We start from the raw sequence: 27451 nt of genomic DNA on the forward strand, positions 1-27451 counted from the left end.
TGACCTGTGTGTGTGTGTGTGTGTGTGCTCAGTATCTGACACAGTGTGACCTGTGTGTGTGTGTGCAGTATCTGACACAGTGTGACTGTGTGTGTGTGTGTGTGCAGTATCTGACACAGTGTGACCTGTGTGTGTGTGTGGGCAGTATCTGACACAGTGTGACCTGTGTGTGTGTGTGTGTGCAGTATCTGACACAGTGTGACCTGTGTGTGTGTGTGCAGTATCTGACACAGTGTGACCTGTGTGTGTGCGCAGTATCTGACACAGTGTAACCTGTGTGTGTGTGCGCAGTATCTGACACAGTGTAACCTGTGTGTGTGTGCGCTGTATCTGACACAGTGTGACCTGTGTGTGTGTGTAGTATCTGACACAGTGTGACCTGTGTGTGTGTGCGCAGTATCTGACACAGTGTGACCTGTGTGTGTGTGTGCAGTATCTGACACAGTGTGACCTGTGTGCGCAGTATCTGACACAGTGTGACCTGTGTGTGTGTGTGCTCAGTATCTGACACAGTGTGACCTGTGTGTGTGTGTGTGCAGTATCTGACACAGTGTGACCTGTGTGTGTGTGTGTGCAGTATCTGACACAGTGTGACCTGTGTGTGTGCAGTATCTGACACAGTGTGACCGGGTGTGTGTGTGCAGTATCTGACACAGTGTGACCTGTGTGTGTGTGTGCAGTATCTGACACAGTGTGACCTGTGTGGTGTGTGTAGTATCTGACACAGTGTGACCTGTGTGTGTGTGCAGTATCTGAACACAGTGTGACCTGTGTGTGTGCAGTATCTGACACAGTGTGACTGTGTGTGCGCAGTATCTGACACAGTGTGACCTGTGTGTGTGTGTGTGCAGTATCTGACACAGTGTGTACCTGTGTGTGCGCAGTATCTGACAAGTGTGACCTGTGTGTGGGTGTGCAGTATCTGACACAGTGTGACCTGTGTGTTGTGTGCAGTATCTGACACAGTGTGACCTGTGTGTGTGTGTGTGTGCAGTATCTGACACAGTGTGACCTGTGTGTATGTGTGCATATCTGGACCACAGTGTGACCCTGTGTGTGGTGTGCTCAGTATCTGACACAGTGTAACCTGTGTGGTGTGTGTGTGTGCAGTATATGACACAGTGGTGACCTGTGTGTGTGGTGGGTGTGCTTCAGTATCTGACACAGTGGGACCTGTGTGTGGTGTGTGTGCCAGTATCTGACACACGTGGGACCTGTGTGTGGTGGTGTGCAGTATAATCTGACACAGTGTGACCTGTGTTGTGATGTGCGCAGGTATCTGACACATGTGTGACCTGTAGTGTGTGTGGTGTGCAGTATCTGACACAGTGTACCTGTGTGTGGATGTGTGCAGTATCTGACACAGTGTGACCTGTGTGTGTGTGTAGTATCTGACACAGTGTGACCTGTGTTGTGTGTGTGTGTGCCAGTATCTGACACAGTGTGACCTGTGTGTGTGTGTGTGCTCAGTATCTGACACAGTGTGACCTGTGTGTGTGTGTGTGCTCAGTATCTGACACAGTGTGACCTGTGTGTGTGTGTGCGCAGTATCTGACACAGTGTGACCTGTGTTTGTGCGCAGCATCTGACACAGTGTGACCTGTGTGTGTGTGTAGTATCTGACACAGTGTGACCTGTGTGTGTGTGCAGTATCTGACACAGTGTGACCTGTGTGTGCTCAGTATCTGACACAGTGTGACCTGTGTGTGTGTGTGCAGTATCTGACACAGTGTGACCTGTGTGTGTGTGTGTGTGCTCAGTATCTGACACAGTGTGACCTGTGTGTGTGTGTGTGCTCAGTATCTGACACAGTGTGACCTGTGTGTGTGTGTGCAGTATCTGACACAGTGTGACCTGTGTGTGTGTGCAGTATCTGACACAGTGTGACCTGTGTGTGTGTGTGCAGTATCTGACACAGTGTGACCTGTGTGTGTGTGTGCAGTATCTGACACAGTGTGACCTGTGTGTGTGCAGTATCTGACACAGTGTGACCTGTGTGCGCAGTATCTGACACAGTGTGACCTGTGTGTGTGTAGTATCTGACACAGTGTGACCTGTGTGTGTGTGTGCAGTATCTGACACAGTGTGACCTGTGTGTGTGTGTGCAGTATCTGACACAGTGTGACCTGTGTGTGTGTGTGCGCAGTATCTGACACAGTGTGACCTGTGTGTGTGTGTGTGCTCAGTATCTGACACAGTGTGACCTGTGTGTGTGTGCGCAGTATCTGACACAGTGTGACCTGTGTGTGTGTGTGCAGTATCTGACACAGTGTGACCTGTGTGTGTGTGTGTGCAGTATCTGACACAGTGTGACCTGTGTGTGTGTGCAGTATCTGACACAGTGTGACCTGTGTGTGTGTGTGTGTGTGCAGTATCTGACACAGTGTAACCTGTGTGTGTGTGTGCAGTATCTGACACAGTGTGACCTGTGTGTGTGCAGTATCTGACATAGTGTGACCTGTATGTGTGTGTGCAGTATCTGACACAGTGTGACCTGTGTGTGTGCGCAGTATCTGACACAGTGTGACCTGTGTGTGTGTGTGTGCAGTATCTGACACAGTGTGACCTGTGTGTGTGTGTGCAGTATCTGACACAGTGTGACCTGTGTGTGTGTGTGTGCAGTATCTGACACAGTGTGACCTGTGTGTGTGTGTGCGCAGTATCTGACACAGTGTGACCTGTGTGTGTGTGTGTGTGTGCGCAGTATCTGACACAGTGTGACCTGTGTGTGCAGTATCTGACACAGTGTGACCTGTGTGTGTGTGCAGTATCTGACACAGTGTGACCTGTGTGTGTGTGTGCAGTATCTGACACAGTGTGACCTGTGTGTGTGTGTGCAGTATCTGACACAGTGTAACCTGTGTGTGTGTGCGCAGTATCTGACACAGTGTGACCTGTGTGTGTGTGCGCAGTATCTGACACAGTGTGACCTGTGTGTGTGTGTGCAGTATCTGACACAGTGTGACCTGTGTGTGTGTGTGTGTGTGTGCAGTATCTGACACAGTGTGACCTGTGTGTGTGTGCGCAGTATCTGACACAGTGTGACCTGTGTGTGTGTGTGCAGTATCTGACACAGTGTGACCTGTGTGTGTGTGCAGTATCTGACACAGTGTGACCTGTGTGTGTGTGCTCAGTATCTGACACAGTGTGACCTGTGTGTGTGCAGTATCTGACACAGTGTGACCTGTGTGTGTGTGTGCAGTATCTGACACAGTGTGACCTGTGTGTGTGTGTAGTATCTGACACAGTGTGACCTGTGTGTGTGTGCTCAGTATCTGACACAGTGTGACCTGTGTGTGTGTGTGCGCAGTATCTGACACAGTGTGACCTGTGTGTGTGCAGTATCTGACACAGTGTGACCTGTGTGTGTGTGTGCGCAGTATCTGACATAGTGTGACCTGTGTGTGTGTGCAGTATCTGACACAGTGTGACCTGTGTGTGTGTGTGCAGTATCTGACACAGTGTGACCTGTGTGTGTGTGTGCTCAGTATCTGACACAGTGTGACCTGTGTGTGTGTGTGTGCAGTATCTGACACAGTGTGACCTGTGTGTGTGTGTGTGTGTGCTCAGTATCTGACACAGTGTGACCTGTGTGTGTGTGTGTGCGCAGTATCTGACACAGTGTGACCTGTGTGCGCAGTATCTGACACAGTGTGACCTGTGTGTGTGTGTGTGTGCTCAGTATCTGACACAGTGTGACCTGTGTGTGTGTGTGCGCAGTATCTGACACAGTGTGACCTGTGTGTGTGTGTGCGCAGTATCTGACACAGTGTGACCTGTGTGTGTGTGCAGTATCTGACATAGTGTGACCTGTATGTGTGTGTGCAGTATCTGACATAGTGTGACCTGTATGTGTGTGTGCAGTATCTGACATAGTGTGACCTGTGTGTGTGTGTGTGTGCTCAGTATCTGACACAGTGTGACCTGTGTGTGTGTGTGTGCAGTATCTGACACAGTGTGACCTGTGTGTGTGCAGTATCTGACACATTGTGACCTGTGTGTGCGCAGTATCTGACACAGTGTGACCTGTGTGTGTGTGTGTGTGCTCAGTATCTGACACAGTGTGACCTGTGTGTGTGTGTGCAGTATCTGACACAGTGTGACCTGTGTGTGTGTGTGTGTGCAGTATCTGACACAGTGTGACCTGTGTGTGTGTGTGGGCAGTATCTGACACAGTGTGACCTGTGTGTGTGTGTGTGCAGTATCTGACACAGTGTGACCTGTGTGTGTGTGTGCAGTATCTGACACAGTGTGACCTGTGTGTGTGCGGCTAGTATCTGGACACAGTGGTAACCTGTGTGTGTGTGCGCAGTATCTGACACAGTGTAACCTGTGTGTGTGTGCGCAGTATCTGACACAGTGTGACCTGTGTGTGTGTGTAGTATCTGACACAGTGTGACCTGTGTGTGTGTGCGCAGTATCTGACACAGTGTGACCTGTGTGTGTGTGTGCAGTATCTGACACAGTGTGACCTGTGTGCGCAGTATCTGACACAGTGTGACCTGTGTGTGTGTGTGTGTGCTCAGTATCTGACACAGTGTGACCTGTGTGTGTGTGTGTGCAGTATCTGACACAGTGTGACCTGTGTGTGTGTGTGTGCAGTATCTGACACAGTGTGACCTGTGTGTGTGCAGTATCTGACACAGTGTGACCTGTGTGTGTGTGTGCAGTATCTGACACAGTGTGATCTGTGTGTGTGTGTGTAGTATCTGACACAGTGTGACCTGTGTGTGTGTGTAGTATCTGACACAGTGTGACCTGTGTGTGTGTGCAGTATCTGACACAGTGTGACCTGTGTGTGTGCAGTATCTGACACAGTGTGACCTGTGTGTGCGCAGTATCTGACACAGTGTGACCTGTGTGTGTGTGTGTGCAGTATCTGACACAGTGTGACCTGTGTGTGTGTGCAGTATCTGACACAGTGTGACCTGTGTGTGTGTGTGTGTGCAGTATCTGACACAGTGTGACCTGTGTGTGCGCAGTATCTGACACAGTGTGACTGTGTGTGTGTGTGTGCAGTATCTGACACAGTGTGACCTGTGTGTGTGTGTGCAGTATCTGACACAGTGTGACCTGTGTGTGTGTGCAGTATCTGACATAGTGTGACCTGTGTGTGTGTGTGTGCAGTATCTGACACAGTGTGTCCTGTGTGTGTGTGTAGTATCTGACAGTGTGACCTGTGTGTGTGTGTGTGCAGTATCTGACAGTGTGACCTGTGTGTGTGTGCAGTATCTGACACAGTGTGACCTGTGTGTGTGTGTAGTATCTAACACAGTGTGACCTGTGTGTGTGTGTGCGCAGTATCTGACACAGTGTGACCTGTGTTTGTGCGCAGCATCTGACACAGTGTGACCTGTGTGTGTGTGTAGTATCTGACAGTGTGACCTGTGTGTGTGTAGTATCTGACACAGTGTGACCTGTGTGTGTGTGTGCGCAGTATCTGACAGTGTGACCTGTGTGTGTGTGCAGTATCTAACACAGTGTGACCTGTGTGTGTGTAGTATCTTACACAGTGTGACCTGTGTGTGTGTAGTATCTTACACAGTGTGACCTGTGTGTGTGTAGTATCTGACACAGTGTGACCTGTGTGTGTGTAGTATCTGACACAGTGTGACCTGTGTGTGTGTGTAGTATCTAACACAGTGTGACTGTGTGTGTGGTGCGCAGTATCTGACACAGTGTGACCTGTGTTTGTGCGCAGCATCTGACACAGTGTGACCTGTGTGTGTGTGTAGTATCTGACAGTGTGACCTGTGTGTGTGTAGTATCTAACACAGTGTGACCTGTGTGTGTGTAGTATCTTACACAGTGTGACCTGTGTGTGTGTGTAGTATCTGACACAGTGTGACCTGTGTGTGTGTAGTATCTGACACAGTGTGACCTGTGTGTGTGTGTAGTATCTAACACAGTGTGACCTGTGTGTGTGTGTGTGCGCAGTATCTGACACAGTGTGACCTGTGTTTGTGCGCAGCATCTGACACAGTGTGACCTGTGTGTGTGTGTAGTATCTGACACAGTGTGACCTGTGTGTGTGTGTAGTATCTGACACAGTGTGACCTGTGTGTGTGTGTGCAGTATCTGACACAGTGTGACCTGTGTGTGTGTGTGCGCAGTATCTGACACAGTGTGACCTGTGTGTGTGCGCAGTATCTGACACAGTGTGACCTGTGTGTGTGTGCGCAGTATCTGACACAGTGTGACCTGTGTGTGTGTGTGCGCAGTATCTGACACAGTGTGACCTGTGTGTGTGCGCAGTATCTGACACAGTGTGACCTGTGTGTGCGCAGTATCTGACACAGTGTGACCTGTGTGTGTGTGTGTGCACAGTATCTGACACAGTGTGACCTGTGTGTGTGCGCAGTATCTGACACAGTGTGACCTGTGTGTGTGTGTGCAGTATCTGACACAGTGTGACCTGTGTGTGTGCGCAGTATCTGACACAGTGTGACCTGTGTGTGTGTGTATGTGTGTAGTATCTGACACAGTGTGACCTGTGTGTGTGTTTGTGCGCAGCATCTGACACAGTGTGACCTGTGTGTGTGTGCAGTATCTGACACAGTGTGACCTGTGTGTGTTTGTGCGCAGCATCTGACACAGTGTGACCTGTGTGTGTGCGCAGTATCTGACTCAGTGTGACCTGTGTGTGTGCGCAGTATCTGACACAGTGTGACCTGTGTGTGTGCGCAGTATCTGACACAGTGTGACCTGTGTGTGTGTGTATGTGTGTTAGTATCTGACACAGTGTGACCTAGATGTGTGTTGTTGTGTGTGTATGTGCGCAGCATTCTGACACAGTGTGACCTGTGTGTGTGTGCAGTATCTGACACAAAGGTGACCTGTGAGAGTTTGTGCGCAGCATCTACACAGTGAGACCTGAGTGTGTGTGCAGTATCTGGACACAAGTGTGAACCAGTGTGTGTTTGTGCGCAGCATCTGACACAGAGTGGACCTGTGTGTGTGTGTGGTGTGCAGTATCAGACACAGTGTGAACCTGGGTGTGGTGTGTGAGTGTGCAGTATCGACACAGTGTGACCTGTGTGTGTGTGTGTGAGTATCTGTACACAGTGTGTCACAGTGTGTGCGTGTTGTAGTATCTGACACAGGTTGACCTGTGTGTAGTGGTGTGCATGTATCTGACACAGTGTGACCTGTTGTGTATGTGTGTAGTATCCTGACACAGTGTGACCTGTGTGTGTGTGTGTGTTTGGGCAGCAATCTGACACAGTGTGACCTGTTGTTGTGTGTGCAGTATCTGACACCAGTGTGACCTGTGTGTGTTTAGTGCGCAGCAATCTGACACAGTGTGACCTGTGTGTGTGTGCAGTATCTGACACAGTGTGACCTGTGTGTGTTTTGTGCGCAGCATCTGACACAGTGTGACCTGTGTGTGTGTTTTTTGTGTGCAGTATCTGACACAGTGTGACCTGTGTGTGTATGTACGTGTGTGTGTAGTATCTGACACAGTGTGACGTGTGTGTGTGTGTTGTAGTATCTGACACAGTGTGACCTGAGTTGTGTGTGTGCAGTATCTGACACAGTGTGACCTGTGTGTGTGTGTGTGCGCAGTATCTGACACAGTGTGGACCTGTGTCTGTGTGTGTGTGTAGTATCTGACACAGTGTGACCTGTGTGTGTGTGTGTGTTTGTGCGCAGCATCTGACACAGTGTGACCTGTGTGTGTGTGCAGTATCTGACACAGTGTGACCTGTGTGTGTGTGTGCAGTATCTGACACAGTGTGACCTGTGTGTGTGTGTGTGCGCAGTATCTGACACAGTGTGACCTGTGTGTATGTGTGTAGTATCTGACACAGTGTGACCTGTGTGTGTGTGTGTGTTTGTGCGCAGCATCTGACACAGTGTGACCTGTGTGTGTGTGCAGTATCTGACACAGTGTGACCTGTGTGTGTTTGTGCGCAGCATCTGACACAGTGTGACCTGTGTGTGTGTGCAGTATCTGACACAGTGTGACCTGTGTGTGTTTGTGCGCAGCATCTGACACAGTGTGACCTGTGTGTGTGTGTGTGCAGTATCTGACACAGTGTGACCTGTGTGTGTGTGTGTGTGTAGTATCTGACACAGTGTGACCTGTGTGTGTGTGTGTAGTATCTGACACAGTGTGACCTGTGTGTGTGTGTGCAGTATCTGACACAGTGTGACCTGTGTGTGTGTGTGTGCGAGTATCTGACACAGTGTGACCTGTGTGTGTTGTGTGCGGCAGTATCTGACACAGTGTGACCTGTGTGTGTGTGTTGCGCAGTATCTGACACTAGTGTGACCTGTGTGTGTGTGTGGCAGTATCTGACACAGTGTGACCTGTGTGTGTGTGTGTGTGCAGTATCTGACACAGTGTGACCTGTTGTGTGTGTGTGCAGTATCTGACACAGTGTGACCTGTGTGTGTGTGTGCGCAGTATCTGACACAGTGTGACCTGTGTGTGTGTGTGCAGTATCTGACACAGTGTGACCTGTGTGTGGTGTGTGTGTGCAGTATCTGACACAGTGTGACCTGTGTGTGTGTGTAGTATCTGACACAGTGTGACCGTGTGTGTGTGTGTGCAGTATCTGACACAGTGTGACCTGTGTGTGTGTGTGTGCGCAGTATCTGACACAGTGTGACCTGTGTGTGTGTGTGTAGTATCTGACACAGTGTGACCTGTGTGTGTGTGTGTTTGTGCGCAGCATCTGACACAGTGTGACCTGTGTGTGTGTGCAGTATCTGACACAGTGTGACCTGTGTGTGTGTGCAGTATCTGACACAGTGTGACCTGTGTGTGTGTGTGCAGTATCTGACACAGTGTGACCTGTGTGTGAGTGCAGTATCTGACACAGTGTGACCTGTGTGTGTTTGTGCGCAGCATCTGACACAGTGTGACCTGTGTGTGTGTGTGTGCAGTATCTGACACAGTGTGACCTGTGTGTGTGTGTGTGTGTGTAGTATCTGACACAGTGTGACGTGTGTGTGTGTGTGTAGTATCTGACACAGTGTGACCTGTGTGTGTGTGTGCAGTATCTGACACAGTGTGACCTGTGTGTGTGTGTGTGCGCAGTATCTGACACAGTGTGACCTGTGTGTGTGTGTGCGCGCAGTATCTGACACAGTGTGACCTGTGTGTGTGTGTGCGCAGTATCTGACATAGTGTGACCTGTGTGTGTGTGTGCGCAGTATCTGACACAGTGTGACCTGTGTGTGTGTGTGTGTGCAGTATCTGACATAGTGTGACCTGTATGTGTGTGTGTGCAGTATCTGACACAGCGTGACCTGTGTGTGTGTGTGCAGTATCTGACACAGTGTGACCTGTGTGTGTGTGTGCAGTATCTGACACAGTGTGACCTGTGTGTGTGTGTGTGCAGTATCTGACACAGTGTGACCTGTGTGTGTGTGTGTAGTATCTGACACAGTGTGACCTGTGTGTGCGTGTGTAGTATCTGACACAGTGTGACCTGTGTGTGTGTGTAGTATCTGACACAGTGTGACCTGTGTGTGTGTGCGCAGTATCTGACACAGTGTGACCTGTGTGTGTGTGCGCAGTATCTGACACAGTGTGACCTGTGCGTGCGTGGGCAGTATCTGACACAGTGTGACCTGTGCGTGCGTGGGCAGTATCTGACACAGTGTGACCTGTGCGTGCGTGGGCAGTATCTGACACAGTGTGACCTGTGTGTGTGTGTGTGTGCTCAGTATCTGACACAGTGTGACCTGTGTGTGTGTGTGTGTGCAGTATCTGACACAGTGTGACCTGTGTGTGTGCAGTATCTGACACAGTGTGACCTGTGTGTGTGTGTGTGCTCAGTATCTGACACAGTGTGACGTGTGTGTGTGCAGTATCTGACACAGTGTGACCTGTGTGTGTGCAGTATCTGACACAGTGTGACCTGTGTGTGTGCAGTATCTGACACAGTGTGACCTGTGTGTGTGTAGTATCTGACAGTGTGACCTGTGTGTGTGTAGTATCTGACACAGTGTGACCTGTGTGTGTGCAGTATCTTACACAGTGTGACCTGTGTGTGTGTAGTATCTGACACAGTGTGACCTGTGTGTGTGTCTGTAGTATCTGACACAGTGTGACCTGTGTGTGTGTCTGTAGTATCTGACACAGTGTGACCTGTGTGTGTGTGTGTAGTATCTGACACAGTGTGACCTGTGTGTGTGTGTAGTATCTGACACAGTGTGACCTGTGTGTGTGTGTAGTATCTGACACAGTGTGACCTGTGTGTGTGCAGTATCTGACACAGTGTGACCTGTGTGTGTGTGTAGTATCTGACACAGTGTGACCTGTGTGTGTGTGTAGTATCTGACACAGTGTGACCTGTGTGTGTGTGTAGTATCTGACACAGTGTGACCTGTGTGTGTGCAGTATCTGACACAGTGTGACCTGTGTGTGTGTAGTATCTGACACAGTGTGACCTGTGTGTGTGTCTGTAGTATCTGACACAGTGTGACCTGTGTGTGTGTCTGTAGTATCTGACACAGTGTGACCTGTGTGTGTGTGTGTAGTATCTGACACAGTGTGACCTGTGTGTGTGTGTAGTATCTGACACAGTGTGACCTGTGTGTGTGCAGTATTTGACACAGTGTGACCTGTGTGTGTGTAGTATCTTACACAGTGTGACCTGTGTGTGTGTAGTATCTTACACAGTGTGACCTGTGTGTGTGTAGTATCTGACACAGTGTGACCTGTGTGTGTGTGTAGTATCTGACACAGTGTGACCTGTGTGTGTGTGTAGTATCTGACACAGTGTGACCTGTGTGTGTGTGTAGTATCTGACACAGTGTGACCTGTGTGTGTGCAGTATCTGACACAGTGTGACCTGTGTGTGTGTGTAGTATCTGACACAGTGTGACCTGTGTGTGTGTGTAGTATCTGACACAGTGTGACCTGTGTGTGTGTGTGTAGTATCTGACACAGTGTGACCTGTGTGTGTGTAGTATCTGACACAGTGTGACCTGTGTGTGTGTGCGCAGTATCTGACACAGTGTGACCTGTGTGTGTGCGCAGTATCTGACATAGTGTGACCTGTGTGTGTGCTCAGTATCTGACACAGTGTGACCTGTGTGTGCAGTATCTGACACAGTGTGACCTGTGTGTGCAGTATCTGACACAGTGTGACCTGTGTGTGTGTGTGCGCAGTATCTGACACAGTGTGACCTGTGTGTGTGTGTGCGCAGTATCTGACACAGTGTGACCTGTGTGTGTGTGTGCGCAGTATCTGACACAGTGTGACCTGTGTGTGTGTGTAGTATCTGACACAGTGTGACCTGTGTGTGTGTGTGCGCAGTATCTGACACAGTGTGACCTGTGTGTGTGTGTGTGCGCAGTATCTGACACAGTGTGACCTGTGTGTGTGTGCGCAGTATCTGACACAGTGTGACCTGTGTGTGTGTGTGCAGTATCTGACACAGTGTGACCTGTGTGTGTGTGCAGTATCTGACACAGTGTAACCTGTGTGTGTGCGCAGTATCTGACACAGTGTGACCTGTGTGTGTGCAGTATCTGACACAGTGTGACCTGTGTGTGTGTGCGCAGTATCTGACACAGTGTGACCTGTGTGTGCAGTATCGGACACAGTGTGACCTGTGTGTGTGTGTGCGCAGTATCTGACACAGTGTGACCTGTGTGTGTGCAGTATCTGACACAGTGTGACCTGTGTGTGTGTGCGCAGTATCTGACACAGTGTGACCTGTGTGTGTGTGCGCAGTATCTGACACAGTGTGACCTGTGTGTGTGTGCGCAGTATCTGACACAGTGTGACCTGTGTGTGTGTGCGCAGTATCTGACACAGTGTGACCTGTGTGTGTGTGTGCGCAGTTTCTGACACAGTGTGACCTGTGTGTGTGTGTGCGCAGTATCTGACACAGTGTGACCTGTGTGTGTGCGCGCAGTATCTGACACAGTGTGACCTGTGTGTGCGCAGTATCTGACACAGTGTGACCAACATGCCGTGTAGTTTTGGGTGTGTAACTGTCCTCTACATGCCGTGCACTTGTGTAGTATAACTGTCCTCTACATGCCGTGCACTTGTGTAGTATAACTGTCCTCTACATGCCGTGCACTTGTGTAGTATAACTGTCCTCTACATGCCGTGCACTTGTGTAGTATAACTGTCCTCTACATGCCGTGCACTTGTGTAGTATAACTGTCCTCTACATGCCGTGCACTTGTGTAGTATAACTGTCCTCTACATGCCGTGCACTTGTGTAGTATAACTGTCCTCTACATGCCGTGCACTTGTGTAGTGTAACTGTCCTCTACATGCCGTGCACTTGTGTAGTATAACTGTCCTCTACATGCCGTGCACTTGTGTAGTATAACTGTCCTCTACATGCCGTGCACTTGTGTAGTATAACTGTCCTCTACATGCCGTGCACTTGTGTAGTGTAACTGTCCTCTACATGCCGTGCACTTGTGTAGTATAACTGTCCTCTACATGCCGTGCACTTGTGTAGTGTAACTGTCCTCTACATGCCGTGCACTTGTGTAGTATAACTGTCCTCTACATGCCGTGCACTTGTGTAGTATAACTGTCCTCTACATGCCGTGCACTTGTGTAGTATAACTGTCCTCTACATGCCGTGCACTTGTGTAGTGTAACTGTCCTCTACATGCCGTGCACTTGTGTAGTATAACTGTCCTCTACATGCCGTGCACTTGTGTAGTATAACTGTCCTCTACATGCCGTGCACTTGTGTAGTATAACTGTCCTCTACATGCCGTGCACTTGTGTAGTATAACTGTCCTCTACTTGCCGTGCACTTGTGTAGTATAACTGTCCTCTACATGCCGTGCACTTGTGTAGTATAACTGTCCTCTACATGCCGTGCACTTGTGTAGTATAACTGTCCTCTACATGCCGTGCACTTGTGTAGTATAACTGTCCTCTACTTGCCGTGCACTTGTGTAGTATAACTGTCCTCTACATGCCGTGCACTTGTGTAGTATAACTGTCCTCTACATGCCGTGCACTTGTGTAGTGTAACTGTCCTCTACATGCCGTGCACTTGTGTAGTATAACTGTACTCTACATGCCGTGCACTTGTGTAGTATAACTGTCCTCTACATGCCGTGCACTTGTGTAGTGTAACTGTCCTCTACATGCCGTGCACTTGTGTAGTATAACTGTCCTCTACATGCCGTGCACTTGTGTAGTATAACTGTCCTCTACATGCCGTGCACTTGTGTAGTATAACTGTCCTCTACATGCCGTGCACTTGTGTAGTATAACTGTCCTCTACATGCCGTGCACTTGTGTAGTATAACTGTCCTCTACATGCCGTGCACTTGTGTAGTATAACTGTCCTCTACATGCCGTGCACTTGTGTAGTGTAACTGTCCTCTACATGCCGTGCACTTGTGTAGTATAACTGTCCTCTACATGCCGTGCACTTGTGTAGTATAACTGTCCTCTACATGCCGTGCACTTGTGTAGTATAAGTGTCCTCTACATGCCGTGCACTTGTGTAGTATAACTGTCCTCTACATGCCGTGCACTTGTGTAGTATAACTGTCCTCTACATGCCGTGCACTTGTGTAGTATAACTGTCCTCTACATGCCGTGCACTTGTGTAGTATAACTGTCCTCTACATGCCGTGCACTTGTGTAGTATAACTGTCCTCTACATGCCGTGCACTTGTGTAGTATAACTGTCCTCTACATGCCGTGCACTTGTGTAGTATAACTGTCCTCTACATGCCGTGCACTTGTGTAGTATAACTGTCCTCTACATGCCGTGCACTAGTGTAGTATAACTGTCCTCTACATGCCGTGCACTTGTGTAGTGTAACTGTCCTCTACATGCCGTGCACTTGTGTAGTATAACTGTCCTCTACATGCCGTGCACTTGTGTAGTATAACTGTCCTCTACATGCCGTGCACTTGTGTAGTGTAACTGTCCTCTACATGCCGTGCACTTGTGTAGTATAACTGTCCTCTACATGCCGTGCACTTGTGTAGTATAACTGTCCTCTACATGCCGTGCACTTGTGTAGTATAACTGTCCTCTACATGCCGTGCACTTGTGTAGTATAACTGTCCTCTACATGCCGTGCACTTGTGTAGTATAACTGTCCTCTACATGCCGTGCACTTGTGTAGTATAACTGTCCTCTACATGCCGTGCACTTGTGTAGTATAACTGTCCTCTACATGCCGTGCACTTGTGTAGTATAACTGTCCTCTACATGCCGTGCACTTGTGTAGTATAACTGTCCTCTACATGCCGTGCACTTGTGTAGTATAACTGTCCTCTACATGCCGTGCACTAGTGTAGTATAACTGTCCTCTACATGCCGTGCACTTGTGTAGTGTAACTGTCCTCTACATGCCGTGCACTTGTGTAGTGTAACTGTCCTCTACATGCCGTGCACTTGTGTAGTATAACTGTACTCTACATGCCGTGCACTTGTGTAGTATAACTGTCCTCTACATGTCACACTGGGTTGTAAGCACGGCTGCCTCATGTAGTGCTTGGATGACGTCTCCATCTCTGGGGGATCTGCCCGCCCTTTGGGCTTTCATCCTTTAACTTTCTGTGCTGTTTGTTACTATGTACCCTCTTGCTCACATCTTGTGTGTACTCAGCGCCAATACTGGATGAGTCGGTGGTTACACAGCTGGTAGAGATGGGATTCCCAGCGGAAGCGTGCCGTAAAGCGGTGTACTACACAGGCAACAGCGGAGCAGAGGCAGCAATGACGTGGGTGATGTCACACATGGATGACCCAGGTAATGCCAGATAGGTAGTGTGTGACACAGTAGGTGGGAAGGATAATGTAGTAATGTGACTCTGCTTTTCTGTGTCAATTAGACTTTGCTCAGCCTCTTGTCGTGTCGGGGGTCAGTACCCCAGCTGCTGTCAGTGCAGGAGGTGACCCACCCTCGGAGGAGCATGTAGCCACTATCATATCTATGGGCTTCTCTCATGAGCAGGCTGTGAGGGCGCTACGAGCCACGGTAAATACCCAGCACTTCTACTATCCTAGTAACTAACTGCTCTGTGATTACACTACCCGCTGCCATCTTCTGTTGTTCCCACACAGCTGTTTTTACTCGCTCCTTATGCGCCAAGTACCGCTTTGTTCCTTATGCACCCAGTACCGCTTTGTTCCTTATGCACCCAGTACCGCTTTGTTCCTTATGCACCCAGTACCGCTTTGTTCCTTATGCGCCCAGTACCGCTTTGTTCCTTATGCACCCAGTACCGCTTTGTTCCTTATGCGCCCAGTACCGCTTTGCTCCCTTTGGTCGCCCAGTAACCCTCTGCTCCCTTTGGTCGCCCAGTAACCCTCTGCTCCCTTTGGTCGCCCAGTAACCCTCTGCTCCCTTTGGTCGCCCAGTAACCCTCTGCTCCCTTTGGTCGCCCAGTAACCCTCTGCTCCCTTGGGGCACCCAGTAACCCTCTGCTCCCTTTGGTCGCCCAGTAACCCTCTGCTCCCTTTGGTCGCCCAGTAACCCTCTGCTCCCTTTGGTCGCCCAGTAACCCTCTGCTCCCTTTGGTCGCCCAGTAACCCTCTGCTCCCTTGGGGCGCCCAGTAACCCTCTGCTCCCTTTGGTCGCCCAGTAACCCTCTGCTCCCTTTGGTCGCCCAGTAACCCTCTGCTCCCTTGGGGCGCCCAGTAACCCTCTGCTCCCTTTGGTCGCCCAGTAACCCTCTGCTCCCTTTGGTCGCCCAGTAACCCTCTGCTCCCTTGGGGCGCCCAGTATCCCTCTGCTCCCTTTGGTCGCCCAGTAACCCTCTGCTCCCTTTGGTCGCCCAGTAACCCTCTGCTCCCTTTGGTCGCCCAGTAACCCTCTGCTCCCTTTGGTCGCCCAGTAACCCTCTGCTCCCTTTGGTCGCCCAGTAACCCTCTGCTCCCTTTGGTCGCCCAGTAACCCTCTGCTCCCTTTGGTCGCCCAGTAACCCTCTGCTCCCTTTGGTCGCCCAGTAACCCTCTGCTCCCTTTGGTCGCCCAGTAACCCTCTGCTCCCTTGGGGCACCCAGTAACCCTCTGCTCCCTTTGGTCGCCCAGTAACCCTCTGCTCCCTTTGGTCGCCCAGTAACCCTCTGCTCCCTTTGGTCGCCCAGTAACCCTCTGCTCCCTTTGGTCGCCCAGTAACCCTCTGCTCCCTTTGGTCGCCCAGTAACCCTCTGCTCCCTTTGGTCGCCCAGTAACCCTCTGCTCCCTTTGGTCGCCCAGTAACCCTCTGCTCCCTTGGGGCGCCCAGTAACCCTCTGCTCCCTTTGGTCGCCCAGTAACCCTCTGCTCCCTTTGGTCGCCCAGTAACCCTCTGCTCCCTTGGGGCGCCCAGTATCCCTCTGCTCCCTTTGGTCGCCCAGTAACCCTCTGCTCCCTTTGGTCGCCCAGTAACCCTCTGCTCCCTTTGGTCGCCCAGTAACCCTCTGCTCCCTTTGGTCGCCCAGTAACCCTCTGCTCCCTTTGGTCGCCCAGTAACCCTCTGCTCCCTTTGGTCGCCCAGTAACCCTCTGCTCCCTTTGGTCGCCCAGTAACCCTCTGCTCCCTTTGGTCGCCCAGTAACCCTCTGCTCCCTTTGGTCGCCCAGTAACCCTCTGCTCCCTTGGGGCGCCCAGTAACCCTCTGCTCCCTTGGGGCACCCAGTAACCCTCTGCTCCCTTGGGGCACCCAGTAACCCTCTGCTCCCTTGGGGCGCCCAGTAACCCTCTGCTCCCTTTGGTCGCCCAGTAACCCTCTGCTCCCTTTGGTCGCCCAGTAACCCTCTGCTCCCTTTGGGCGCCCAGTAACCCTCTGCTCCCTTGGGGCGCCCAGTAACCCTCTGCTCCCTTGGGGCGCCCAGTAACCCTCTGCTCCCTTTGGTCGCCCAGTAACCCTCTGCTCCCTTTGGTCGCCCAGTAACCCTCTGCTCCCTTGGGGCGCCCAGTAACCCTCTGCTCCCTTGGGGCGCCCAGTAACCCTCTGCTCCTTTTGCTCAGAGTAACAATCTGGAGAGAGCTGTAGATTGGATCTTCTCTCACATTGATGACTTGGATGCTGAGGCTGCAATGGATTTGTCAGAGGGGCGATCAGCTGCAGACTCTGTTTCAGAAAGTGGGCCGCCTGCAGGACCTCGGGTCAGGGATGGATCTGGCAGTAAGTGTGACTTATTGCTTTGTTACTCATTGTTTTGTTACTGCTTTATGGTATAGTATTAGGGAACAGAGGCCGGCTGTAAGTGTGACGGGAGGGGGGTCATTACTTTGGGTTATAGTGTTAGGGAAGAAAGGCGGACAGTAAGTGTGACTTTGAGGGTCATTGCTTTGGGGTATAGTGTTAGGGAAGAGAGGCCCTGCAGTAAGTGTGACTGGGGGGTGGGTGTCATTGCTTTGGGCTATAGTGTTATGGATGAGAGGCCGGCGGTAAGTGTGACTGGGGGGTTCATTGCTTTAGGGTACAGTGTTAGGGAAGAGAGGCCGGCGGTAAAGTCGGACTGGGGGGGGATCATTACTTTGGAGTACAGTGTTAGGGAAAAGAGGCCGGCTGTAAGTGTGATGGGGGGGGTCATTGCTTTGGGGTACAGTGTTAGGGAAGAGAGGCCCGGTGGTAAGTGTGACGGGGGGGTCATTACTTTGGGGTACAGTGTTAGGAAAGAGAGGCCGGCTGTGTTACTAGGGGGTCGTTACTTTGGGGTATAGTGTTAGGGAAGAGAGGCCAGCGGTAAGTGTGATGGGGGGGTCATTACTTTAGGGTATAATATTAGGATTGAGAGGCCTGCGGTAAGTTTGAAGAGGGGGGGTCATTACTTTGGGGTGTAGTGTTAGGGAAGAGAGGCCGGCTGTAAGTGTGATGGGGGGGGTCATTGCTTTGGGGTACAGTGTTAGGGAAGAGAGGCCCGGTGGTAAGTGTGACGGGGGGGTCATTACTTTGGGGTACAGTGTTAGGGCAAAGGGGCTGACGGTAAGTGTGACTGGGGGGGTCTTTGCTTTGGGGTACAGTGTTAGGAAGAGATGCCGGCAGTAATTATGATTAGGGGGAGTCATTGCTTTATGGTAGTATTAGGGATGAGAGGCCGGCGGTAAGTGTGACGAGGGGGGTATTGCTTTGGGTTATAGTTTTAGGGAGGAGAGGCCGGCGGTAATTTTGACTGGGGGGATCATTGCTTTGATTTATAGTGTTAGGGATGAGAGGCCGGCGGTAAGTGTGACTGGGGGGGAGTCATTACTTTGGGGTATAGTGTTAGGAAAGAGAGGCCGGCTGTGTTACTAGGGGGTCGTTACTTTGGGGTAAAGTGTTAGGGAAGAGAGGCCTGGCAGTAAGTGTGACTGGGTGGGGGGTCATTGCTTTGGGGTATAGTGTTAGGGAAGAGAGGCCGGCGGTAAGTGTGACTGGGTGGGGGGGTCATTGCTTTGGTGTATAGCGTTAGGGAAGAGAGGCCAGCGGTAAGTGTGACTGGGTGGGGGGGGTCATTGCTTTGGGGTATAGTGTTAGGGAAGAGTGGCTGGTGGTAAGTGTGACTGGGGGGGTCATTGCTTTGGGGTATAGTGTTAGGGAAGAGTGGCTGGTGGTAAGTGTGACTGGGTGGGGGGTCATTGCTTTGGGGTGTAGTGTTAGGAATGAGAGGCCGACGGTAAGTGTGACTGGGGGGGTCATTGCTTTGGGGTATAGTGTTAGGAATGAGAGGCCGACGGTAAGTGTGACTGGGGGGGTCATTGCTTTGGGGTATAGGGCTACCAATGAGAGGCCGGCGGTACATGTGACTGGGGGGGTCATTGCTTTGGGGTATAGTGTTAGGAATGAGAGGCCGACGGTAAGTGTGACTGGATGGGGGGGTCATTGCTTTGGTGTATAGCGTTAGGGAAGAGAGGCCGGCGGTAATTGTGACTGGGTGGGGGGTCATTGCTTTGGGGTATAGTGTTAGGGAAGAGAGGCCGGTGGTAAGTGTGACAGGGGGGTCATTGCTTTGGGGTGTAGTGTTAGGGAAGAGTGGCTGGTGGTAAGTGTGACTGGGGGGTCATTGCTTTGGGGTGTAGTGTTAGGAATGAGAGGCCGACGGTAAGTGTGACTGGGGGGGTCATTGCTTTGGGAGTATAGTGTTAGGAATGAGAGGCCGATGGTAAGTGTGACTGGGGGGGGTCATTGCTTTGGGGTGTATAGTGTTAGGGATGAGGGGCTGGCGGTAAGTGTGACTGAGGGGGGGTCAATACGTTGTGTAAGTGAGGGGGCAATAGTGAAGTGTTTATAACCTTTCTAGGGGCCTTAAATAACCTTTCTCTTTCCCAACAGAGTATCAGTTGTTTGCTTTCATCAGTCACATGGGGACATCGACTATGTGTGGTCACTACGTGTGTCATATTAAGAAGGACGGACGGTAAGAACAGTTACTTCCTGTTTGGTGCTGTGTTCATATTATTTCTGTTCTAGGGTCTCAGGATACACTCCTCCCCTTAAAGGGACATAATACTCATATGCTAAATCACTTGAAACTGATGCAGTATAACTATAAAAAGCTGACAGGAAAATATCACCTGAGCATCTCTATGTAAAAAAGGAAGATATTTTACCTCACAATTTCCTCAGCTCAGCAGAGTAAGTTCTGTGTAAAAAGTTATACTCACCTGCTCCCAGCTGCAGGTAAAAAAATGAAGAAATGAACAGCAGCCAATCAGCATCAGCAGTGCTGAGGTCATGAACTCTTACTGTGATCTCATGAGATTTGACTTAACTCTCATGAGATTTCATAGTAAGCTTCCTTTACCTGATTGGTGAAATAATATGAGAGTGCACGAGGCTCATCCTTTCAGATGTCCCAGGACAGACACACTAAAATGCTGCTTAGAAATCCTTTACAATGGGAGGTGGCTACTGAGGAACTTTTGAGGTAAAATATCTTTCTTTTTTACATAGAGATGTTCAGGTGATATTTAGTCAGCTTTTTACAGCTATGCTGCATCACTTTCAAGTGTTTAAACATTTGGGTATTATGGCCCTTTAAGCTATCAGTCTTACATTACAGTGACATTTTTTGCAGGTGCACTTTTTTGACTGATCACCCGGCTAAAAGATTAGTTAATTTTAAAAAATACTACCTTATATTGTAATGTAGGTGTATTTTTTATATTAAAATTTGTGTTTCTAACATTTTTCTTTCTAATGACACGGTGAGTGCATGGATCATCATAATTACTGTTGAGAATATCACTCCTGACCAGCAGGAGGAGGCAAAAAGCACCACAGCAAAAGCTGTTAAATTCCACTCTATTACCCACAACCCCCAGTCATTCTCTTTGCTTGTATCAGTTGCAAGGGGGGGTAAAGTTAGGTGTCTGATTCTTCAATCAAGAGTTGTTGTTTTTTAAAGCAGAGCAGGTTTGCTCTGATCTTTTTATGGGGTTTAGCTGTAGTCCACGTCAGTCTCTTCAGTAGAGCAAGTGGTGGCCTTTAAGCATTTGGGAACTTGTGGGGTATAATCCCCTCTGTGCCTCCCAAGTAGTTTGTTGCTGCCCTTTTTCGTAAGCCTGAGTAGGTTTACTCAGTCTTTTTCTCTTGCAAGGTGTATCCAGTCCACGGATTCATCCTTACTTGTGGGATATTCTCATTCCCTACAGGAAGTGGCAAAGAGAGCACACAGCAGAGCTGTCCATATAGCTCCCCCTCTGGCTCCGCCCCCCCAGTCATTCTCTTTGCCGCTCTAACAAGTATCATCTCCACGGGAGGCTAAAGTAAATGTGGTGTTAGATTTGTAGTTTTTATATCTTCAATCAAAAGTTTATTTCTCCTGTTAAGTGTAGTCAGTCCACGGGTCATCCATTACTTATGGGATTATAACTCCTCCCTAACAGGAAGTGCAAGAGGATCACCCAAGCAGAGCTGCTATATAGCTCCTCCCCTCTACGTCATACCCAGTCATTCTCTTGCACCTAACTAAAGATAGGACGTGTGAGAGGACTGTGGTGTGTTAAACTTAGTTTTTATTTCTTCAATCAAAAGTTTGTTATTTTAAACGACACCGGAGTGTGTTGTTTGTTCTCAGGCAGCATTAGAAGAAGAATCTGCCTGAGTTTTCTATGATCTTAGCGGTCGTAACTAAGATCCACTTGCTGTTCTCGGCCATTCTGAGGAGTGAGGTAACTTCAGAACAGGGGATAGCATGCAGGACCCACCTGCAAGGAGGTATGTGCAGTAAATTATTTTCTAAGGAATGGAATTGACTGAGAAAATACTGCTAATACTGATGTAATGTAAGTGCAGCCTTAAATGCAGTAGTAGCGACTGGTATCAGGCTGATAAGTATGTATGTATACTCTGAGGTATTTCTGGGGAATGGAATTTCACTTAGAAAAAACTGTCAATATTAAAGTAATATTTGAGCCCTCACTGCAGTGATAGCGACTTGCAGCAGGCTTATTAATAACACTTCACAATTTTCATCTATAAAACGTTTACTGGCATGTTAATCGTTTTTTTCTGAGGTACTTGGTGATAAAACTTATTGGGCATGATTTTTACCACATGGCTGTCGTTTTTTCTGTTTAAAAACAGTTTACAGAGCTTCCCCACTGTTGTAATAGGAGTGGGAGGGGCCTATTTTAGCGCTTTATTGCGCAGTAAAAATTCAGTCACAGTTTTCCTTCCATGATCCAGGACGTTTCTGCAGAGCCCAGGGGTCTCCAAAACTAGTTTTTGAGGGAGGTAATCAGTCACAGCAGACCTGTGACAGTGTGTGTGACTGTGATATAAACGTTTATTATTTCAACTGTTATCCGTTTTGGGTATTAGGGGGTTAATCATCCTTTTTGCTGTGGGTGCAATCCGTTGCTAACTTTATATATTTTCTGTAAAAATTTGGTTGTTTCTAATTAATTGGTTCATTGTTAATTCAACTGTATCACAATTTATATTTTCTTAAAGGCGCAGTAGCGTTTTTTATTGAGCTTGTAAATTTATTAAAAGTTTTTTTCCAAGCTTGCTAGTGTTATTGCTAGTCTGTTTAAACATGTCTGACACTGATGAATCTGTTTGTTCATTATGTTCAAAGGCCAATGTGGAGCCCAATAGAAATTTGTGCACTCAGTGTATAGATGTCACTTTGAATAAAAGTCAAACTTTACATGCTAAGAAATTATCACCAGACAACGAGGGGGAAGTTATGCCGACTAACTCTCCTCACGTGTCAGTACCTTCGCCTCCCGCTCAGGAGGTGCGTGATATTGTGGCGCCAAGTACATCAGGGCGGCCCATACAAATCACTTTGCAAGATATGGCTAATGTTATGACTGAAGTATTATCTAAATTGCCAGAATTAAGAGGTAAACGCGATTACTCTGGGGTTAGAACAGAGCGCGCTGATAATAGTAGAGCCATGTCTGATACTGTGTCACAATTTGCAGAACATGAGGACGGAGAGCTTCATTCTGTGGGTGACGGGTCTGATCCAAGTAAACTGGATTCAGAGATTTCAAATTTTAAATTTAAGCTTGAGAACCTCCGGGTATTACTAGGGGAGGTATTAGCAGCTCTGAATGATTGTAACACGGTTGCAATCCCAGAGAAAGTATGTAGGCTGGATAGATATTTTGCGGTACCGACGTGTACTGACGTTTTTCCTATACCTAAAAGGCTTACAGAAATTGTTAGCAAGGAGTGGGATAGACCCGGTGTGCCATTTTCACCCCCTCCTATATTTAGAAAAATGTTTCCAATAGATGCCACTACACGGGACCTATGGCAGACGGTCCCTAAGGTGGAGGGAGCAGTTTCTACTCTGGCTAAGCGTACCACTATCCCGGTGGAGGATAGCTGTGCTTTTTCAGATCCAATGGATAAAAAGTTAGAGGGTTACCTTAAGAAAATGTTTGTTCAACAAGGTTTTATATTACAACCCCTTGCTTGCATCGCGCCTGTCACTGCTGCGGCGGCATTCTGGTTTGAGTCTCTAGAGGAGACCCTTAACACAGCTCCATTGGATGAGATTATAAACAAGCTTAAAGCCCTTAAGCTAGCTAATTCATTTATTGCTGATGCCGTAATACATTTAACCAAACTTACGGCTAAGAACTCCGGATTCGCCATTCAAGCGCGCAGAGCGCTGTGGCTTAAATCCTGGTCAGCTGATGTGACTTCTAAATCTAAACTGCTTAATATTCCTTTCAAAGGGCAGTCCTTATTCGGGCCCGGCTTGAAAGAAATTATCGCTGACATTACTGGAGGTAAGGGCCATGCTCTGCCTCAAGACAGGGCCAAACCAAGGGCTAAACAGTCTAATTTTCGTGCCTTTCGTAACTTCAAGGCAGGAGCAGCATCAACTTCCTCTGCTCCAAGACAGGAAGGAACTGTTGCTCGCTTCAGACAGGGTTGGAAAGCTAACCCGTCCTGGAACAAGGGCAAGCAGGCCAGAAAACCTGCTGCTGCCCCTAAGACAGCATGAAGTGAGGGCCCCCTATCCGGAGACGGATCTAGTGGGGGGCAGACTTTCTCTCTTTGCCCAGGCTTGGGCAAGAGATGTCCAGGATCCCTGGGCGTTGGAAATCATATCTCAGGGATATCTTCTGGACTTCAAAGCTTCTCCTCCACAAGGGAGATTTCATTTCAAGGTTGTCAGCAAACCAAATAAAGAGGCGTTTCTAAGCTGTGTACAAGACCTCTTACTAATGGGGGTGGTCCAACCAGTTCCGTGGTCGGAACACGGGCAAGGATTCTATTCAAATCTGTTTGTGGTTCCCAAAAAAGAGGGAACCTTCAGACCAATCTTGGACTTAAAGATCCTAAACAAATTCTTAAGAGTTCCATCGTTCAAAATGGAAACTATTCGAACCATCCTACCCATGATCCAAGAGGGTCAGTACATGACCACAGTGGATTTAAAGGATGCTTACCTTCACATACCGATTCACAAGGATCATTACCGGTATCTAAGATTTGCCTTTTTAGACAGGCATTACCAGTTTGTAGCTCTTCCCTTCGGGTTAGCTACGGCTCCAAGAATCTTTACAAAGGTTCTGGGCTCTCTTCTGGCGGTACTAAGACCGCGAGGCATAGCGGTGGTTCCGTACCTAGACGACATTCTGATACAAGCGTCAAGTTTCCAAACTGCCAAGTCTCATACAGAGATAGTTCTGGCATTTCTAAGGTCGCATGGGTGGAAGGTGAACATAGAAAAAAGTTCTCTATTGCCACTTACAAGAGTTCCCTTTCTAGGGACTCTTATAGATTCTGTAGAAATGAAAATCTACCTGACGGAGGCCAGGTTATCAAAACTTCTGAATGCTTGCCGTGTCCTTCATTCCATTCAACACCCGTCAGTGGCTCATTGCATGGAGGTAATCGGCTTAATGGTAGCGGCAATGGACATAGTGCCATTTGCACGCCTGCATCTCAGACCGCTGCAATTATGCATGCTAGGTCAGTGGAATGGGGATTACTCAGATTTGTCCCCTCTGCTAAATCTGAATCAAGAGACCAGAGATTCTCTTCTATGGTGGCTTTTTCGGCCACATCTGTCCAATGGGATGCCCTTTCGCAGGCCAGATTGGACGATTGTAACAACAGACGCCAGCCTTCTAGGTTGGGGGCGCAGTCTGGAATTCCCTGAAGGCTCAGGGTTCATGGACTCAGGAGGAGAGACTCCTTCCAATAAACATTCTGGAATTAAGAGCAATTTTCAATGCTCTTCTGGCTTGGCCTCAGTTAGCAACTCTGAGGTTCATCAGATTTCAGTCGGACAACATCACGACTGTGGCTTACATCAACCATCAAGGAGGAACCAGGAGTTCCCTAGCGATGTTGGAAGTCTCAAAGATAATTCGCTGGGCAGAGTCTCACTCTTGCCACCTATCAGCGATCCACATCCCAGGCGTGGAGAACTGGGAGGCGGATTTTCTAAGTCGCCAGACTTTTCATCCGGGGGAGTGGGAACTTCATCCGGAGGTTTTTGCCCAACTGATTCATCGATGGGGCAAACCAGATCTGGATCTCATGGCTTCTCGCCAGAACGCCAAGCTTCCTTGTTACGGATCCAGGTCCAGGGACCCGGGAGCGGTGCTGATAGATGCTCTGACAGCACATTGGGTCTTCAACATGGCTTATGTGTTTCCACCATTCCCGATGCTTCCTCGATTGATTGCCAGGATCAGACAGGAGAGAGCATCGGTGATTCTAATAGCGCCTGCGTGGCCACGCAGGACCTGGTATGCAGATCTAGTGGACATGTCGTCCTGTCCACCATGGTCTCTGCCTCTGAGACAGGACCTTCTGATTCAGGGTCCTTTCAACCATCCAAATCTAGTTTCTCTGAGGCTGACTGCATGGAGATTGAACGCTTGATTCTATCAAAGCGTGGATTCTCGGAGTCAGTTATTGATACCTTAATACAGGCTAGGAAACCTGTTACCAGGAAAATTTACCATAAAATATGGCGTAAATATTTGTATTGGTGCGAATCCAAGAGTTACTCATGGAGTAAAGTTAGGATTCCTAGGATATTGTCTTTTCTACAAGAAGGTTTAGAAAAGGGTTTATCTGCTAGTTCGTTAAAGGGACAGATCTCAGCTCTGTCTATCCTTCTGCATAAACGTCTGGCAGAAGTTCCAGACGTTCAGGCCTTTTGTCAGGCTTTGGCTAGGATTAAGCCTGTGTTTAAAACTGTTGCTCCGCCGTGGAGCTTAAACTTAGTTCTTAACGTTCTGCAAGGTGTTCCGTTTGAACCCCTTCATTCCATCGATATCAAGCTGTTATCTTGGAAAGTTCTGTTTTTGATGGCTATTTCCTCGGCTCGAAGAGTCTCTGAGTTATCGGCCTTACATTGTGATTCTCCTTATCTGATTTATTATTCAGACAAGGTAGTTCTGCGCACTAAACCTGGGTTCTTACCTAAGGTAGTCTCTAACAAAAATATCAATCAAGAAATTGTTGTTCCATCGTTGTGCCCTAACCCTTCTTCGAAGAAGGAACGACTTTTGCACAATCTGGACGTCGTCCGTGCCCTGAAATTTTATTTACAGGCAACTAAAGATTTTCGTCAAACTTCTTCCCTGTTTGTCGTTTACTCTGGACAGAGGAGAGGTCAAAAGGCTTCGGCTACCTCTCTCTCTTTTTGGCTTCGTAGCATAATACGTTTAGCCTATGAGACTGCTGGACAGCAGCCTCCTGAAAGGATTACAGCTCATTCTACTAGAGCTGTGGTTTCCACTTGGGCCTTTAAGAATGAGGCCTCTGTTGAACAGATTTGCAAGGCTGCAACTTGGTCTTCACTTCACACTTTTTCGAAATTTTACAAATTTGACACTTTTGCTTCTTCGGAGGCTGTTTTTGGGAGAAAGGTTCTACAGGCAGTGGTTCCTTCCGTGTAAAGATCCTGCCTTGTCCCTCCCGTCATCCGTGTACTTTTAGCTTTGGTATTGGTATCCCATAAGTAATGGATGACCCGTGGACTGACTACACTTAACAGGAGAAAACATAATTTATGCTTACCTGATAAATTCCTTTCTCCTGTAGTGTAGTCAGTCCACGGCCCGCCCTGTTTTACGGCAGGTCTAAATTTTAATTAAACTCCAGTCACCACTGCACCCTATAGTTTCTCCTTTCTCGTATGGTTTCGGTCGAATGACTGGATATGACGTAGAGGGGAGGAGCTATATAGCAGCTCTGCTTGGGTGATCCTCTTGCACTTCCTGTTAGGGAGGAGTTATAATCCCATAAGTAATGGATGACCCGTGGACTGACTACACTACAGGAGAAAGGAATTTATCAGGTAAGCATAAATTATGTTGTTTTTTTTTTAAAATAATTTTTTTATTGAGGTTTTTGCATAGAACATACCTAAAACACAATATACCTTTTTGTCAAAAGAACGAAATACAAACAAAAGTAACCGAAACATTTCGGCATCTATATAATACATTGGCGAAAGGCTAATGAAACCTCAGTTTTTCAATAATGTATCATGTATGACTGACCAGTTAGGAACATAGTTTTAGGCCCCATGGACCAAGAGTATAGAAAATAAGAGATATCTGATGGTCAGAAGTCTAGCTCTTTTAGGAACTTCGGAAGGAGCGTGAATACGTATGCAAACAAGGGGGGAGGGGGATATTCAGCGGATAAGCACCGCTATATATATGAGGGAAAGGGTGGAGGGCGGAGCCATATATATATGACAATATTTTAGGGAACTTGGTGGGGGCTTTTAGTCTTGTCAGAGAAGCAAAATAGATGGGCTATGAAGCTGGGTTATCTATCCACTTATTGTTCGCCATGCATAAGCATATTGGGGGTATACATGAAGGTTAAATAATCTATTGGTAAATGTTACGGTACCAACAGTGTACCAAGGGTTAACACCAGATGAACAATGTCCTGCATAGGGAATCAGCAATTCACAACCCAGCCAGTTTTCAAGTTTAAAACAGAATGTGTTTATTAAAGGCTAGATGCCTAGTATTTATACAGGTTTTGACCCCAGATGGGGGTTGAAAGACTCTTGTACATTAGATAAAAGGGGAAGACGCCCTTTTACATGATACAATAGAAT

At 48.5% G+C, this 27451-nt stretch overlaps 1 protein-coding gene across 2 annotated transcripts in view; it reads left to right on the forward strand.

The window, feature by feature from the left end:
* Positions 1-27451, forward strand: part of USP5 (ubiquitin specific peptidase 5) — a 461221-nt gene that overhangs the window by 386181 nt on the left and 47589 nt on the right. For both annotated transcript variants that reach the window (XM_053692844.1, XM_053692845.1), the window contains exons 16-19: positions 14576-14719; positions 14802-14947; positions 16923-17079; positions 19210-19294. In XM_053692844.1, the coding sequence (XP_053548819.1) occupies positions 14576-14719; positions 14802-14947; positions 16923-17079; positions 19210-19294 (532 nt within the window). The remainder of the gene's footprint in view (positions 1-14575; positions 14720-14801; positions 14948-16922; positions 17080-19209; positions 19295-27451) is intronic.

Source organism: Bombina bombina, chromosome 9, assembly GCF_027579735.1.
Source record: "Bombina bombina isolate aBomBom1 chromosome 9, aBomBom1.pri, whole genome shotgun sequence".
Classification (NCBI taxonomy): Eukaryota; Metazoa; Chordata; class Amphibia; order Anura; family Bombinatoridae; genus Bombina; species Bombina bombina.